Here is an 18,765-nt window from a genome sequence, read left to right as displayed (position 1 = left end):
TGTTTGCCGATCGAAGGAGCGAAATCTGCGACAACGGAGGGTCTGCAGAAGAAAAGAAGCCCTCGAGAGAAAGAGGAGACCACCTCCGGGATACACGAGCCTGATACAGGATCGAGGGAATCCTTATTTTCGTTTACACCGCAAATAACTGCGAGGCTGTTCGCACAGACCACTGACCATGATCGTCGTCGGTTAATTGCGGTTCTTATATACGAACCTCGGCTGAACTTGGAAAACAGAGGGTGGCAATGTTCGACCAAGGGGATGGATCGGTGTGTATAGAGATGGTCGCGAAGAGGAGGTGGTTTCGGTACTGCAATGTAGGACGAGACTTTAATCTCGTCGTAATGGGGAAACGCAATTTTCCTGCAGTCCGTTGCCAACGAGGTCGTTTCCTTAGATCGATCTACTTTATACGAGCGCGATCCTTCGCCCCGTCCACTCGTCGCTCGTTTCGGAATCTCTTTGACGCGCGACAGCCCCTCTGACGAAAAAGACGAAGTACCAGGTGAAAGGAGGGGAGGGGAAGACCATGGGATACACACTCTCCTTTTGCTCTTTTATTCGGTGTCGACCATGTGCAGATCGTGTCCCGTCCTCATTGCAGTTTCTCCTGCGTTAGACTCTAATGTGTACTTTATGTATATATACGGAACGAACGATCGATCGATTTCTATCAATAATGTAGGCATATTGGATTCAGAACTACGACCAGAGAAGGGTCCATTGAATTTCCGATATGTACTTACTCATGGTTGAACGTAATATAGTCACGATCGTGATGGGTGGTATCGTTAACCGATCGGGTAAAAGTGGCGGATAAGTGCGATCAACGATCGTCGTAACAGTTTATGTATCCGACTTGCGCTGATTGCTAATTCTTTGGAAAGATTTATCGTCGTTCATTATGCTATTCGCAATATTTTTGACTATTTTTGTCGTATCTTAATCCTACATTTTGTAACTCTAATAACGTATACATTTTGAAAATTCTTGAATTGTTAATCGATACTCTTTCCATTTTCCTCGGAATCTTTACCACGTTTCAGGTTCGTACTCTCATTTTTTTTTTTTTTTTTTTGTTCTTCTTCTCGCTTTTCGTTTTCTGTCTGCTCATCATTGCCCTCGTGGGAGCATGTCACGTACTATTTACTGCAGCGGCAAGGTCTACGCGGCTATGTAATATAACGGGAGTAGCTGTTATCGTATGAAGAACGGGATATAAGAATAACAATCAGGAACGGAAGAAAAATTGAGCAAACTTTATAGACGTCTCGTCGAGATGACGGAGAAATTGCCCGATCCTTTTTAACCTTGTCATTATTTCTTCTCCGACGAGCACGATACGATTTCCCATCAGGAATCGATCTTCCATTCCGCTCTTTGAGCCACAAGGACGATCTCTTGAAAAAATATTGCTTTAATAACGATACAATCTTCGGTAGACTAACATTTGATACGAAACGTAAGCACGTTCGTTCTGTTTGGTTAAAGGACTGGATCTATTTGAGCACAGCAAGCTTCGCGTAATAGTGATTCGATCTTTTATTAAACACTTGTTATATCTTCTATATAAGTTGGCACGAATTGTGAAATTTAGACTCCTATAACTGCATGGTCCTCGTCTTGTCCCTGACGTATTAAAACAACGTTTATCAAGAGGAAAGAAAGGTTTAAATCTTTAAATAGATTAAAACAGCTTCGCCGAAGCAGGAAATAATTTTTCGTGGGTTCTCGAGAATAAAAAAGAAGAAGAGTGAAGTATAACAATGTAACGTAACTGGGAGCAGTTCGTTGAAAAGAGCGGGCTTAATAGGAAAACTTAGTTGCCACGAGCCGACCAAACGAACCGAGAAAATTCAAATTCCCGCGGGTCTCTCGCTCTGCCGCGTCACATATCACCCGCCAAGATTTTTCCTCCTTGATGGAAACTTGGGGCCACGGTAGAAGCCGTATCGTTCTTGAAATAGCCGCTGGCCAGGAAGCCGAGACTCAAAGTTCTCCCGACCACTTTTTCCTTTGTGGTATCATTGGCGTGTCTCAAACGGTTCAACAAGGTTTTATCCCGCCCACTCCTGTGGGTGATTTCGTGCTCTACCCCTTTCTACTCTTTTAACCGACGTCATACCCGAGGTAAACGAAATTAAAAGAGGAGGTAAGTTTTTGCGAAGTACGTGAACTACCCATGAGGGAAGAGAGGCGCAATAGCGGTGTGGTGATGGTGATGGTGGTAAAAAGGAGTGATGAAATGAGGAAAGACAGAGGAGATCCTATCTTCTGCGAAGAAAGATGTGCTCTCCCTCTCTTTTCATAAAAGTGCCACGAATGCCTGCCGGCAGAACAGACTTGACCTTTGTGCTCGGCAACATTATTAAGTCCTTTGGAGCGCGTAAAGGGCCAACGGAAGCAGCGAGGGTGCTTCAGGGGGAATTAGAGAAGACATTCGAAACGAAATAACTTCAAAATTCTTCGTTGGACCGAGTGGGGCAAGCCGGAAAGGAAGATGGTTACGCCGGAAGAATCCGTCTGATCTCGCTGCAGACACGATTGCCTTTTACCTTCCTCTGTGTTCTTCTCTGCGATTCTGTGCAGCGATTGCACTCTCCCGGTGATATTATTTCGTCGCAATTTTTCGGAAATTCGCTGCCAAAGACTCGGCAACAAGAAGACTTAACAAGACGCGCTGACTCGAGCGTGGAATTACCTCTCGCCCTGGAGTCCAATGTGAATAACGCGGCCGATCCCTCTCTTTTTTTCGTACCGCCCCCAGTTAATTCTTTGTCTCGTCATTAGCAGGTTATTTCAAATATTCTGCAACGCGAAACAGCTATCGATGTTCCTTTAGTAGTTACGCCTCGGCGGCTATCATATTTTCTTCCTCCCATCGCGTCGTTACTCTTCCCAGCCAGTTTCTGTACTCGGCGAGTGTGCGCTAACACTGGTTAAGAATTACACGAAATTGCACTGTCGCCTAAGGCTACGGGAATGGAATATCGAGAGACGCGAATTTGCATTGGATTAACGAGCCGCCCCCGGACGAAGATACGAAACAAAGGGAAATAAAATATTGGCTGGCGTCGCTGTCGGCTATCTGGCCCTCGCATGTTGTACATTTGCGATCTAACAAAGATCAACGCGCGCGAAACGATACATCGCGTGAAAAACATTTCACCGCCGGTAATAGAGAAGATGAAAGTGACTTCCATTTGCACCCGTTCTCCGAATAAATGTTCACCCTTCTGACATACGACTCTCGTTATAATCCCAAATGCTCTTTTTTAACCACGCGTATGAACGTATATTTGTTTTCGTGCGTTTTTGTAGATACCGAACCATCTGGTCTGGCTGTGCTTCTTCTACTTGATGTTCCATTCGCTCCTCAATCTGATGGGTGAACTGTTACATTTTGCTGATCGAAATTTCTACTGCGACTGGTGGAACGCGGATAACATCGACACCTTCTGGAGGACATGGAATATGCCTGTACATCGGTGGGCCGTGCGGTAAGTATCGCTGATACGATGTTCCGGGCTCCACAATACGTTGGATTTCGATCGTGCGACGACCAGCCACCGTTTGGTCGAGTAAACGATCCTGCGCGCACCCTATTTGGTTCGATCGAAAAATACCGGTATAAAAGGTTAGATCGTAGATTGCTACGATTCGAAATGGAGCCACCGTTTACGTTTAAGCGATAGCCTAGGCTAGATTACACCATTTTGATTCTATCTCGCAGCAGGCTGCTAGCATACCTACAATTTTGAGGTTTTAAGATGTTGAATCTTGTATTGTTTCGTGACAGTTAATCGTGTTATTTCGCTGAAAAGTATAGATTTGGTAAAACTTGAAGTTCGTGTAACGTTGCAAATACGGGCTATAGTAATTTGCAGATTTTTACGATTAACGATATAGTATAGAGACATAATTTAGCTTCGAGTTAAAAGATAGCTACTTCGAGTTATTTCTAGTAAAATCGATAGTATGATCAAACTTGCATTAAGATTCAGAAGAAGATGTCGCGTTTAATCGAACGCGTTACAGTACTTCAAATAGCTTTGCAAATTGTCATTTCGAGCTTGAGCGCGCAGAAATTATGAAACTTAGCTTTCCTGGCGAATAGTTCTGCAGTAGACGGTGTAAATGGTAGAAGCGAGGCGTGATACATAAAGGTAGATCGGCGAGGAGAGGTAAAAGAAAGAAAACAATATCCAGCCGTGAGTCGTACTTTTGATCGAGCTTCTTTTCGCCTAAGCGGCTAAACTTCGTTAACGAGTGTGTCCTGCTTTAAGGAGATTTAATTACATTTTTCGCGAGAACCCGGGACCTGTCGGGTCTCCGAATAGGAAGAGAAATTTCCGCGAATCAGAGACTTTCCCCCGTAACCTGTACACCATCCCTCGGACCGCCGCCTCTTTCAACCCCTGTGGAAACTGCTCTGCGGCTAATTGTTTTAGCTTCTACCGTACACTCCCACCTTTTCTCTACACCCTTCTATATATATAACCGCTGCCACTCTAAGTAGTACTTTTAATGTCTGTGTAACTGGAAAGGGTGTCGGACGGCGGCTGCTGTTTGAAAACTATTCTGCCGCAAAATGGAACTACCTGCAGATCTGTGCGCGTCGAAATCTTCTGTTTTAACGTACATTTCGGAAAATTAATTCGTAGCCGCGTTTACGCGCGTAACACCGACCATCGATGTCACTTTAAATTAGTTTCCATTTTAAACCATTGCTATTTCCATTTGGCCCGAATCATACACGACTGTTACAGGGTAGTTGAATCGTTGTGTAACAAATGAAATATTCACATCTGTACACGTCAAAAACTAATTTCAATCGAGAACAATTAGGCGTGATATTCAAATCCCAGTATATAGAATTTTGTAGTACGTGATTTCATACGTTTTCGATATGGAATCACGTTTTGGTACTCTGACGATTGTTCGAAGGTTGAATATCCTTTTTTTCCAGTCACCTATCGTCAAGTTCAAACTTGGTATTTACGATTTTCCAAGAACTTCTGGATAAATCTTGTTCAGAGTACACTGTCAGATAAGCGCGAGCTTACGCCCTGTTGGCACTTTTTATTCCCATACGTCTTACCCGTCATCGTTCCATTGGATTATGCATCGCTTGCTCAATACAATCAGCAAAGTTGCGAGAAACTTTCCATATAGGGCCTTCCACTTTTCCACCGGTTTTGCCGGTGCACGTGCCGCTAACAACTCGCGCCACCGCGGTGACGACGGCCGCTTTTACTTCGAAAGTAGCTCCGCGGAAAGTTTAAATCCTCGAAAAAGGTAGCCGTGGAAAAGTTGTTATTGCGGGGCCGCGGGAGACGAACGGTGTCGTGTACGTGGAAGGGTTGGAAATCCGAGGATCGAAGGGATCTCGTGAGAAACGATACACGAGAAAACAATAATTCTTTACTGTCTAAAGGTATAACTCTCAGAGGAGAGGAGGTGCACGCCTGTGCATGAAGATCGAGTGAAACGGTCGAGTTTCGACAGATACGCAACGCAGTTAATGTTCCAGGCCTGTGAACGTCTCGGTCCGAGGTAGATTAATCGGGAAAGAATCTTATTAAGTTGCAATTAACTGAATTCTATATAATTAAACCGGGCAAAAACAAAGATCTATTTCGCTGTTCGGAAACGTCGGAATCGGCGACGTTCCCAAGACTCGAATTTCATTCCCGTCCCTCGACGTTCTTCGAACTGCACCTGTGCTCCCAACTCTTCTCCGCGTTCTTCTCTTCCTTCTTCCCTCTTTTTTTTCTTCTCTGTCTGGGCCGAGATATGCAGCTGCAATTGCGAGCTGCAACTGGCACGCAGCCATGCGACCGCGGCGGCAACGAGTGGTAGAAAAGCGAGCGAAGGGCGGGGAGGGGAATGGGCGCGAGAGGTGAAAATGGAAAAGCTGCACGGAGGAGGATGGGTACAGGGAGAGGACGTAGACGGTCGCAGACGGCGGAAAGGGGGAAGGGCGACTGTCGACGAAGACGACGTCTTTTCAGGTTTGTAATGGGAAAAGCCGATACGCATCGTGGTGCGCGCACTTAAGGCTGTTTATTCCCCGCGGCACTTATAATGCCTCTATAACTGGAAGATATTTCGAAGCGTCTTTTCCATGAACGACGAGAACCACGAGCAAGGGAAGTGGAGAGAAGGAGAAAGACCGAGATTGAAGGAGGAATGGTAAAAACGAAACAGAAAGAAGAAAAGGGGCCGCTATTTCGTGGAGCAACAAGGAGAGTGGACCTTTAAGGAAAGACATCTCTTCATCGCGGCGACGAAACCGTCCACGACGACAGCTTCCCACCTTTGAATTTCCTTCCTTCCTTCCTTCCGTTTCTCTCGCTCTTGTACGCCAGCTCTTTTCTTTGCGCCATTTTTTTCCTCTTCCCTCGCCGTCTTGCAGCTTTCTTCATTCCAATGCACTGCTACTGATAACCAAGCCGGCTAACGATCTCTTCCTGTCTCTCGGTGACTCGTGTCGTTCCCCTCCCCCATTCTGTGAACCGACACATACCACAGTGTCGCTATTCCGACAAACTTGCACAGCCATTGCTTTAATTTTTCGAGACGATTCCGCCCATGCTGATCCTTAAACGCCACGCTCCTTATCTACATCCTCGTTCTCCTTCGCCTCTCTCGTCCTTTTTTTAACGCTTGCGCCCGCTATTTTGCGGTACAACATTGTAATAGGGGCGACTACACGCCGAGGAGACGCTCTCTCGGGTATTTTCGCTGCACAGAGAATCGTCGAGGGAAACGAGCCAGAGAACGCCTCGATCCTTTCTATTAAACGGCCGCGTAATTTTCCTCCGTTTAATCGTGGCCAAGCTTGAAACGTTTTTGCGCGATTATTTTGGTTCCAGGCACTTGTACATTCCCATCATCGAGATCGGCTATGGGAAAACGACCGCGTCCGTCATCGTGTTCTTCATCAGCGCCTTCTTCCACGAGTACCTCGTCAGCGTGCCGTTGAAGACGTTCAAAACGTGGGCGTTCCTGGGAATGATGGGGCAGGTAAAATTTACTCGTATAATATTCGACTCACGATCTAAATTATGTCTATGGAGCCGATGTTCAATCTTTTCGGCGCGGTGGGAGACTATAATCACCCATCGCTGGTGCACTCGCTAGCTTCGGGAATTTTGTCCTCATATATTTGAATAAGAAAATGAAGAATAGCTGCCGAGTAGCTTTGAGAATTTATTATTAACTCTACAGAAGTCGCGAGAAATCTGTCAGTTACATAAGAAACCTTTTTACAAATATTTTTCTATAGACGCGTTGTCAAGTTTATTAATAACGAAGTGCTTTTATGTTACATATAACATTTCTACGTGTCTGTCGCTCCCGATTAGACTTTGATAGTGCAAATTTCTTAGAATGACATCGACATTTCTATATTTCTGAGATTATGACAAAATATATCCCAAACATACTAGTATTATTTATAACGATCGTTATACAGATATACGCGCATCAATGGAGGATTCTGGTCACTGTATTTAAATGATTATTACAAACTTAGTTACTTTATTAGTTCATTTTTCACATTCTTTTTATATAAAAGAGGAAACATTACACCACTGCATTAAACATTGTCACTGAAGTGCATATTATTAAACTCACTGCATTTCTCAGATACACCGCAGCGGGAATTTCTAGGATCGCGATCTTCGCAGGCTTAAAACTTTGAAACGTTCATCCACGTTCAGCCAATAGGCACTCTCCTGATCCGAGCTGTACTGTACCGAAAGAGTTGAAAGAAATTTTAATCAACCAATTCCTTCGTCAAACATCCAGTCACACAAAGAACCAAAGAAATCCTCCGACACGATATCAGCTATCTCAGTCGCTCGAAAGTTTCCCGCGGAAGAATCATCTTCTCGGAAGCGATCCAACTGTCGAAGGATTAATATTAATTTGCAGTCTGCCACCCTCGATGAAGAAACTTTTTTAATTGATTTTCCAGATACCATTATCACTGATAAGTAAGAAGGTGCAGAAGCATTGCGGCGCCAGATGGGGCAATATCACAGTGTGGGCGAGTCTCATTATCGGACAACCACTTTGCATAATGATGTATTACCACGATTACGTGATAACTCACTTCGGTGAGAACCTGATCGAGGATTACTCCACGGTATAGGAAACAAGGAATCGAACGTGAAGCGAAGATTACAGAGAGGTCGGCAAGAAGAATTTCAGTCGGTGAATGAGGCAAACTCGCCACTGTTCCATCAATCGTACTTTTCCTCTTGTTTTTCACACCTCGCAGACTTTACCTTCGATCCGTGTATAAGCTATTTTTCAAACGATTCCTCGACGTTAACGGGAGTCTAAGTTTTTTATTATCTCGATCACGAAAAAGGAACGGTGACACTTCATAAACGAAATTTTAAATCACAAGCAAATGCCTTAAGTATTATGCTTCGATTCAAGGAGTTTAGAAATTCATGCGCCTAGTTTATATCGTTGTTAACATTTGTGAGCGTAAGCCGGTATCCAATAGGAATTATATCTCGATGTTTTTCTAGCATTGCAGTTATCTTTTTAAGGTGGATCAAGTGGGACAGTATGAATATATTATAATTCCTAGTGGATTGATACGTTAATACATCGATGTTTAACTCTGCATCATGAGAAAGTAGCCCGATTCAAGTTCGAGAATTTTACATGAACACACGATATGACACAGTTATTATATAATTATTATTATAAGATAGGACAAAACGTCGTACGATGTATTATATTCTACTTCTTTTCTCATTCACGTGTGGTGGTGGTAATGTTCGTGGAATTGTTGCTGTAAGACTGTTGTTTACTTTGTTACAAGCGTTTTATAGATTACTGCATCTCATGTGCATCTCGTCTTCGTTGATGCTCGATCAATCGCCTTTTCATAAAGATTACGATATTATAAAGCGATGAAATTATAAAATTGAAAAGACCAAATACTGTTTGTCGCGTATCTACGCGACTGGCATTTTAATCGATGGCGTCTGCCGTGCAAAATGTATATTTTATCTTTTGAAACGATTTTATATTTGATCGCGCCCGTGCCTCATAAATCCTCGAGCATCCTTTACTTCACGAACGGCGAAACTCGCACGAACGGTGATATTATGCGTGCATTAAGACAATAATTCAGCATATTTTTTCTATTTGACGATGTTTTATTGCTTGGAAGGGAGGTAAGAGCGCATCGAGGGAATATTAGCCGTAATAAATTTATCCCGGGTGCAGTTTGCTGTTGCGTATTCGGTAAATATTTCAGGCCAACCGTTGCGTATCACGAAGGAGCAGCTGCCGAGGATTTAACGAGGCAACTTGGTGCCAGTTGTATACGAACATACGATTTTGTAGATTTCGTCCTGCGCTCCCGCTCGCGTGCTGTACGAGCGCGACTGGTTGTCGAATAAACGAGATCTTTGTTACCAGCCTCGTTAAATTTACTTCCATCCCTTCAGAGAAGATTTGATGGAAATGTCGTCGACACTGGGATAGAAAGCAAATCTGAATGTAACGATATAGTATTAATACAAAATATACCATTTGATACTTAAAACTGCAATACAAGTAGATCCGTGAGTTATAATTAGATTGTGGATTTTTATGCACTTTCTTTTATTTTTATGAACATAACTAAAGAGATGGAATTAGAATAGAAATTTGCTTCATCTACTAAATATTATAATAAATACCTTATTTTGGATATTTTATATATTATATTACATGTATTTTTGTAACTTCAAATTTCCCATATATGTATAAAACTCCGCAGTTTAATTAGTTATAACATCTCGGGGATCGAACATTTAAAAAATCTCTTTAGGCAAACCATATCAAATGAATCGAATCTGATTTCCTTAAGACGAATCCAAGACGCGTATACAACTTTCAGAATATATGCAAAAGCCTACAATTTGTCAAATTACCTGTTTCACTAATCCCCTTATAATGAGAAACAACTCAGGAAGATCTCGCGTTACTCCATATCTCTCTATACTCGCGTCATGTTTTTAAACGAAACGCTCTGTTTCGTCTTCAATTTCCTTCGGCTCTTGAAACGCGAGAAAATAAGAAAGAAACGATAGCTGCAACACCTGGCAGAGGTATGAAACAATCACCTTCTCCCAGATACGTTCGAAGCAAAGAACAAAAGACGATGGAATCATCTCCAGGCCAAAGATGCTCGGAAAAGGATGTTTTTTCGAGCCATCATCCCCTGGGCTTTCCTGGTTGTCTGATGAGCTTGGATGTCGCGACCCGTTTGCCCCGGAGCAGTCTCGGCGATGGATAAATTAATGATGCGGGACGTTCACCACCGACAGTTGGACATACGTCTGCGTCAGAGAGACGCGATGTTATATACCATGCAGGTACGTGACAAGCGTAGAGACTTACGAGCAGGCGGATCCAAACGAGTTGAAGCGGATTGACGCGCATTCGAGCGGATACGCGCGGCTATCGCTAGATCTATTGACACGAGAGCGCTGCGCGAGTTAGAGAACTTTGGAAAGAGGGTTGACGCGAGTTCTGGGCTTGAGGAGCGTAGTAGCGGATTAATGTGAATTAGAAATGGACACTACGTGATTTGAGACAGATTCGAGGGGACAGAGAATTTGGCACGAAGTGAAATTAGAAAATTTTATGTGGATCCCTCTCGGGATTAATATGACTAATTCAAATTGAATGATGGAACGATGGAAGATTAGATTTTACGTGAGAGAAGCTCCGATTTGTTTGAGAAATTTAACATGAGTTAAAGCGTGTGGCGGAATTGCAAAACAGTTGATAGGGAAATTTGCTATTGGGTCCTGTGTTAATGTAAATAACTCGAGTTGGCTATGCTAACGGTGATTAGACGCGGGTCGTACGTCAGAGAAGCTGCGATCTATTCGAAGCAGATCGAATTTAAGAAATTTAATATGATTTAGAGCGAGTAGTAGAATTGCGAAACAGTTAACAGAAGTCGAGGTATCCACGAGTTTCTCAGTACACATCCAAATAGGTTCGTGCAGGTCGGTGTGCTTGTGGGAAAAGTTAGCACGAATTGAAACGATTCCGCAGGATTTCCAGTGGATTCTAGAAGTTCGCTCAAATTGAAACCGGTCCTCGTGAGTTGGAACGAATCGAAGAAGGTTAGCGTGACGTTCACGCGCGGTATGACGAGCACTGGAGCGAGTCCAAGTGATTTACAGCGGGATAACGCGAGTGCCAGTGAGTTCGAGTAAATTAGAATCTGTCTAGACCTTGTGCCATCCAACCTTTTTTCGCTAACAATCCTTCAGTTTATAAAAAGGATAATCCTCGATGTCAATCAATGATATTCCAAGTTCCATCTGAAATATCTATCGGTAATTCTCGAACGAAACCAAAAAAAAAAAAAAAAGAAAAAAAGGAAAAAGAACAAAAATAGATATGCTGATACCAATCGTTCGATCGTTGAAATCAGCGAAACTGCATCTCGAACACGTTCATTTCTCAAGCCGTTCGATTTTTCGCGCACAAGGTACCGAAGCATACACGAAGAATGCTTCGGCTGGTCTTTTGAACGCTTATTCCAGAACGCTTGCGTTATCCTCTAAGGTGGGTGGTGGCAATGGTGACGGTGCAGAGTACGGGGATGGAAGGGTGACGGTATGGGTGGTCAGGGTGGCGGCGTGGGTGGTCAGGATGGCGCGAGGGGTGCACGAGGTTCGCGGTACGGTGCAGAGGGTTGAAACGAAGGGTGAAGAGCGAGAGAAACGCTGGAGGAGGGGACCGAGCGAGGGGAGGGGGCACGGTGTGAGCGCAACACGATGCTATAAGGGCGGGTACGCAGCGAAGTCTCCGCAGTGAGCGCCGCGACGCCTTCGGAGACGTATCGTATGAGACGGTCGATTGGTGATCGCCGGTAACACGAGGCGATCTCAGCTATTTCTCAAGGACGATTGTGCTGTGTTTTTGTGCTTAATTTTTGGTTCTGTCAGACCTGAAGAGCAGATTTCACGGGAAACTGGGAGATTTCTACGAACGAAGACGAGCACCTACGATTTGGTTTCGCATCGATAACGAAAAGCAGAAACGATTTGGCCGGGACACACGGCGGGTTTTTGGAGCTGGAGGATGCCCAGGCTGCTCCTAAACAGTGATAGGTATGTGTGAATTCTGTATTGATGATTGTAATTAGCAACGGGGAAATTAAAAATCAAGCGTACGTTATTAGCAATAGCAATCGGTGATTAACGAAGGTTGTTGTTAGGTTATTATTTCGTTTAGTTTCTCTAATTTTTCAACGCTACTGCGATATTATTCTCGTCTGAATTTATCTCGATTGAATACAATTACAATCAGTCATTTGTGCGTCAATTAACTCTCTGTACGTCAATTAAGCTTCTATGTAATTTGAAAATTCGATTTCGTGTTAAAAAAGAAATGGATCGATGTGTCGATAAAGTATGTATACCGGATTTAAAAGTTCGTTTAGTTAGTTTAATTGGAAGCGGCGTTAAAAAATAATTCGTCTGGACCTCGCTCGAACGATACCATCAAGTAGATCGTGTCAAGTAGAATAGGACATTGCAGTCAGACCGGGCGTACTTCACCCAGTTTCGTCTCCTATAAATTCGATCCAACGTCTTATTTATTTTGTTCACTCGTGTGTTAACGGGAACGATCGACGTTCGAGACTCGACGATAGATGTGGCATCCAGCGAGGTTCCGCCTCTGCTTCGCCCTCTTGGTTATCGCTAAAAAGCGACGGACCACGTCGTTCCCCGGCGCGATAACAATGACTCGACGTTTGTTAAAGAGCTCGGTAGTAATTTCACGTCGAAGAAAAATGGTGCTGCCGTTGCCTCGGTCGTTCGTCATGATACGACCAAGTTCACCGGCGGAGAACAAGAGGCCGACGCACGGGAAATTGAAACGATGCCCGGTCTCTCGTAGGATGATCGGCAATATCTCACGCGATGGAACGTGACGCGGCGTTGCACGAGGTTTTTGCAGGTGACAGAGGAAAATTATTCGCAGTCACGTGCCGATATTATCGTCTGGTGGTCGGATACGTAAATGGTATGTGTCTCTGGCGTTCCAAGAAAAGTAATTGCATAGCCATGTTTTTAAGATATAAAGAAATACTCCCTTCGATTTCATGTTTGCGTAATTTTAAGAATGTCTCGGAAACTTTAGCTTTAACTGCGATACGTTACGATTCGATTTGGATTCTTTTATGTCGGTTTGGAGTTTATGAGGTGAGTTTAAGTTATGGGAACATCAGTTTTTGTAGGAACTCGAATAATGGAGCGGTGTGTTCAATAAAGTCGTTAGGTAAACTATCCGAATAATCATTGATCGAAGCATCGTTCTTTTTTCGTACATAAAGACCCGCACTTTCTAAAGAATAAATAGCGTAAACTTTCCTCGCTATAGCTTTACGCGAAAAATATACGCGACGTGAAAGACTTAATAGGAAGTCAGTTTCCTCGCAGGATGTACCACTGTAAACAGAGAAGAGATGCACACCAGCCATTTGACTTTCAAAGTGCATTTCGCGAGGGAAATATTAATAGAACGACTCGTAGCCGAGTTAAAATTCAGTTAGGGAAAGTTTTTGAAACTTACATGTTAGGGAGAACATTTTTCTACCGATACCCCGATTCCCTGGAGCGTACGTTCGCTTTTTTCCTTTCACCCTTTTTCCACGGCAAAAACTTTCCTAACCCGTCAAACGCCGAATCATTGCCCGACTCAAGGTTTTCAATCCCTGATTGCCGATTCAGGATTACACGGTGTTAATGTCGGCTCATCGAATCGAACATTACGCGATCCATTCGCGCGTAACCGCAAAAAACTGGCATCGATTTTTCTTTCGTTCCGGAAAATTAGATTCTCGTTACGTTCGTGACTATTATTCTCGTTTGAATCTCCGATGATGGGCACAAACCCGTTTCTTGCAAATACGAAGATCGTATAAAATCGCTTTGATTGCTATTTTTATGCGGGTATTTTCATAGAGACAAAGAAAAAGAAACGAATCGGCCTTGGAAAATCGGAAGATAAATAATGCGGCTGGCGAATCTGAGTCGTGTGAAACATTTGACGATTGAACGCGAGCATGCGAAAATTTCGAAACTCGTGCTGTTGCCTCTTCGCGCTCTCTCAATATTCCATTATTCAATTATTATTCAGTTCCAGTGGAGAGCCAATTAGTCAAGTTAGACGCCGCAGACTCGGAACGTATTTGACGAGCGCGGGTAAAGTTTGCGAACGATCCGAAGGTCCGTGACCTCCGTTTCAAATATCTCGCTATTTTCCGATTTCCGCCGTTTCGGTGTTCATTTCTAAATCTCTACGAATTCGTGAATGCAATTCTGTCATATATTAAGCAACTCGTGTTACGCAATTCTTTAATCATAATCTAGCTCATCCTCGGTATTCAGAAATCAGAACTGGTTTCTGTTTCAACTATATTCGAGAGTTATGTTGGAAAAAGAGAATTAGATTTTATCGAACCGACTTTGTTCTACGATAATTGCCGGGACAATCGAGAATCTCGACATGCTGCAAAAATTTATGAAAACTATCTTGCTGAAAATTTATGATAACTATCTTTCAATAATATATTATGGAAATTTACTACGTACGTGGAATAATATATTAGCGAAACGTAGAAACCACGCTATCGCTTGTCATCATTTGTTAAATTTGACCACTATTGTTGCGTATCGCGTATCGTTTTGCGGAATAATTGTCATTATTACGGTTCAACATGCACGAGATTTATTTCTTTGATCAGAATGCTCGATAAAACCTACTCCTTGACCCAGTTGTTGGGGACATAAATAAAGTAATGTATTTTTTTTCTTTTTTCGTTTTGACGGGGAAGATTCGTGAAAGAGAGCAGAACAGACCGTTGAGATATCGAAAGAACAGAGAAGGCAGAGTGGGAAAGGGTGCAAAGGAGAGGCGGAAGCGTGAGGATTTATATATTGAGAGCACGAAGTAAAAAGGGGATGAGACATAGAGAAAAATGAAGACAAAAGAAAGTAGAAAGATGACAGGAGAAAGGAGATGGCGAGAAATCATGTTCAACACGTGTTACTCTTATCACGTTCATTTTAAAACACAGAGCTCTCGCCGTTCTTTTGACGAGAAGCGTAATAAGAACGAAAGGCTTGGGATACTCCTCGCGAGTTTCATCCGAATGTTACTCGTTAATACGAACTTCCTGTATCCTACGTGTTCTTTCGAGGGGATTCTATTTTTCTTCTCTTTTGCTCTTGTAAACGTTTCGAATTATCCAGCGATATTTCGTCCCAGGCATTTGGCATTAAATATAAAAAGATGTGTCGATGTTGTACCGTGTCACGTTTTTATTCGTTCTCCCTTTTATCGTAATTATGTAAAATACGAAACGAAAGAGCATGTGTTGGTATATCGGAGAAATCTGCGTGATATATTTTCCTAGAAGGTATTACATTATATTTTACCGTGTACACTAAAGAGGCAGAATTGTTTTGGTATTATGGAATAATGGAGCAATCTTGTGCTTCACAATGGCCATCGTTGAGAAAAGACGGAATATCGCATAATGAATAACAAAATTGTAAATATTAGAACAAACAATTGAAACGCAAGGAAAGGAGGACATTCAACCGAGAAGAATTAAATTGTAGGATCTTCAACGTAGAAGCGTGTTTGTTAATAATTCCAGCAATTTCTATTCCAAGAAGAGACAATATTTAAACCAAGTCATCGTAACGACACAGAGAATCATAATACGATATTTTGTGGCTTTCCTTTATCGAGAAACCCATCATCCACGGGCGAAACTCATACCAACTATTATTATCCGCGATATCAATGAAACAACGACCAAGATATTTCATATACTTTCATCTTCTGCTGTTGGCAGGGGCGTGCCTTCGTCGAGCAGTAGATATTCGATCTAAGAACAAATCAGAAAAACACAAGCGTGGTGGAGGAAGCGATGACGAAGAGAAAAGGGGTTTGTATATCGAGACAGCGGAAGATGAGGGCATAAGAAAAGAGGGTGAGAAAGCGTGCTCAACACGTGTTTCTCTTATCGCGTTCATTTCGAAGCGTGGAGTGCGACCCCTCTGATACCATCACGGCCTGTACTCGTCGCAGAAACAGCGGCAGCATCGCGAGCACACACCAGGGCCTGATTTATTTCTCTCTTCAATAATTCTCTTTTATTTTCTTGCTTGCCCACCGTTGCTTGGCCCGCAGCTACCTTTTGATCTATCGCCCTCTCCCCCGCGACGTCGATTCATTTTTATTTACGAGCCGATGCCCTCTACTCCATTCTACGTTCTACGTTTCTTCCTCTTTTTTTTTCATGCGCTTCTCTTTTCCTCTTCTTCAGCCCACTATTGGAATCATTATCGACGTATCGGGTATCGCGACACACGCGACCATCCTTTTGCAATCGAATCAAAGCAACTCATCTTCTCGATGAATTTACTCCTCGTTATTTTTCGTTTTTTAATTAGATCGTCCTGGGCTCGAGTTGCTTTTAGACCTGAAGCTTCTTTGATGGAAATGGAAACTGCGAAACTCGCGAATAGATACAGAGATAAGTCGGCTACCTCTGTTCTCAACGTTCTGTTCTCTAGTTGAATTTCACTTTATGTTGAAACGTACATATACAGCGAGAGTTAAACGGGGTTACTTTGAAGGCACGAAATTTATTCGAGAATTCCTAAAAGTATGTTGCATCGATTGAAGATTGATTGAAAAGGTATAAAGTATGATGCGCTATGGAATACCAACTAATAGCAAAAGATATAACTAAACTTGTAGATAAGTTATTTTTGTAAGGCTTACGCTCACTTCCGACTCTCGCTGTATTTTATTCTAAATTTCGATATCTACGATCAAATTAATAGCCAAGTCATTTATTTTTTATTAACCATTCCCCTTAGATACGATTAAAATAGATAAAATATACAAAAGTGTTAAAATCGTAACGCGTTTACCAATCCACAAATAAATTTAGAAACAATTTTTTTTATTTCAAGGGTATTACGTGATATCTGATCAAACATAGAAATCGTTGCGTTTGTTGAGAACCGAACTCGTTACTATCCTGAATAAGTCGTGCTTTGGAATACAAGGGATTCCGGAAGGTGGCCAACAAAACGAGATTTCAAAAGATTTGTTTGCAATTGATGCGCGACTCGTATTGATTATTAAGAAAAACAGACTGTCGGTCATGAACAGGGTGATGGGAACAACGCGATGTTTCCGACACGAAGGAAATATTTGTCGAAGCAAATTCGTCCGCGTCGAATCAGCAGACTGTAATTGGATTTAATTGCCGCGCCAATTCTGCTAAAGTACGAGCTTTATCATTAATTGTCCGACCCGGTAATTAAGTTATACGCGCCAGATGCAAGGCCAAAGAAAGAGAGCAAAGGCGAAAAACAGAGTGAGCTTTTTATTGTTCAATTACAATCTGGTCTCGCGTGAGCCGATGAATACCACTACATCACCCACGTTATATCAAACGTTTATCCCATGGTTTTCAAGATCGAGCTATCGGTCGAAAATCGTCCGCATGCAGGGAATCTATTTTCGCGTCCACGGGATCAGAACTCGCGATACGCTGTTTATGGGGTTTTTATTGCATCGTCGAAACGAGAATCGAACTCGCCCATCGACGAAGAAGCATCTCGTAATCGATTCGATTTTGCACGAACGAAAAAAAAATGTGTTACAAGAGCACACATAGACAGAGGGCAGCGATAGGATGGAGGAGTGAGGAAGATCGAGATCGATGCGGGAAATGTTGCCGAAATTCGAGGTGCGGGAACAACGTGCATTCCCCCGTTTATTTTTATTCAATATAACCACCCGTTGGCGACGATATTCGAATCAGGCACGAGCGATCTCTTGAACCCTGTTAAAAATGGCGTGCGCGTTAAAACGAGCAAATAGAAATAAAGGGCAGACAGCTGGTACAACAAAAATGGTGGCTCGTAAAGAGTCGACGATTTAGGATCGCGGCTCTATTTCGATCAACGACGGTCGAATCGAAACCGAACCATGCATATCGTAATGCTTTTCCGGCCGAAGTGGTGCACATCGTGTTCCGTGTTCAGCGACGTGTTCCCGTCGCACCGGGTGAAAAAGTCGCGTAAAATTTCGACCGACTAGGCGAACAATTCCGCTACGTTCAGAACTTCATCAATTCGCGGATTAAACAATGAACGAGATGAAACCCGACGGAGTTTTCTGCCTGTTGGACGCTGCAAGAGCTTTGATCGCCTTTTTTCTTTTTAATTTTTTGTAAATTTCTTTTTTTTTTTTTTGTCTCTCTGAAGACTGGAGCCCGTTAAATCGACCGAATTTTTCCACGTTGATTTCGCTCTTAATTACGTGCGTACGCTCTCTAGTCCATCTACATGTTCTACACCGTTATACTATGTCGTGTTGAAATGTTTCCAGAGTGGAATCTCTCGATGGTTCGATACCAGCGAGGGGGTGTTATTAAAAGAATATTCAAGGCGACACGTGGACAGGAGACGCGGAAATAACAGCTGTGAGACATCTGGCATCTGGCATTTCGTTGCTGAACGGTTGAAAGAATCTTTCTCTTGTAGCGATTGCCTCCTCGTCGATGCGTTTTACGTCCGAATGAATTCTCTTTATTATTACTTGGTTGCCAGGTAAAACCGGTATCTGAAATTGAATAAAATTAAACGCGTTTAAAAACGATTCTCTGTTTGTATACGACGA

At 42.9% G+C, this 18,765-nt stretch overlaps 1 protein-coding gene across 1 annotated transcript in view; it reads left to right on the top strand.

Moving 5' to 3' along the window:
* The window catches only part of LOC117216546 (diacylglycerol O-acyltransferase 1), an 87,870-nt gene extending 78,415 nt beyond the window's left edge, over positions 1–9,455 (top strand). Inside the window, exons 10-12 of the mRNA XM_033463312.1 lie at positions 3,325–3,503; positions 6,882–7,032; positions 7,988–9,455. Coding sequence (XP_033319203.1) covers positions 3,325–3,503; positions 6,882–7,032; positions 7,988–8,164 — 507 coding nt within the window. The 3' untranslated portion in view covers positions 8,165–9,455. The remainder of the gene's footprint in view (positions 1–3,324; positions 3,504–6,881; positions 7,033–7,987) is intronic.
* Positions 9,456–18,765: the final 9,310 nt, after the last annotated feature.

This window comes from Bombus bifarius, unplaced genomic scaffold, assembly GCF_011952205.1.
Source record: "Bombus bifarius isolate JDL3187 unplaced genomic scaffold, Bbif_JDL3187 scf7180000010271, whole genome shotgun sequence".
Lineage (NCBI taxonomy): Eukaryota > Metazoa > Arthropoda > Insecta > Hymenoptera > Apidae > Bombus > Bombus bifarius.
This window is presented reverse-complemented; position numbering and strand designations above follow the sequence as displayed.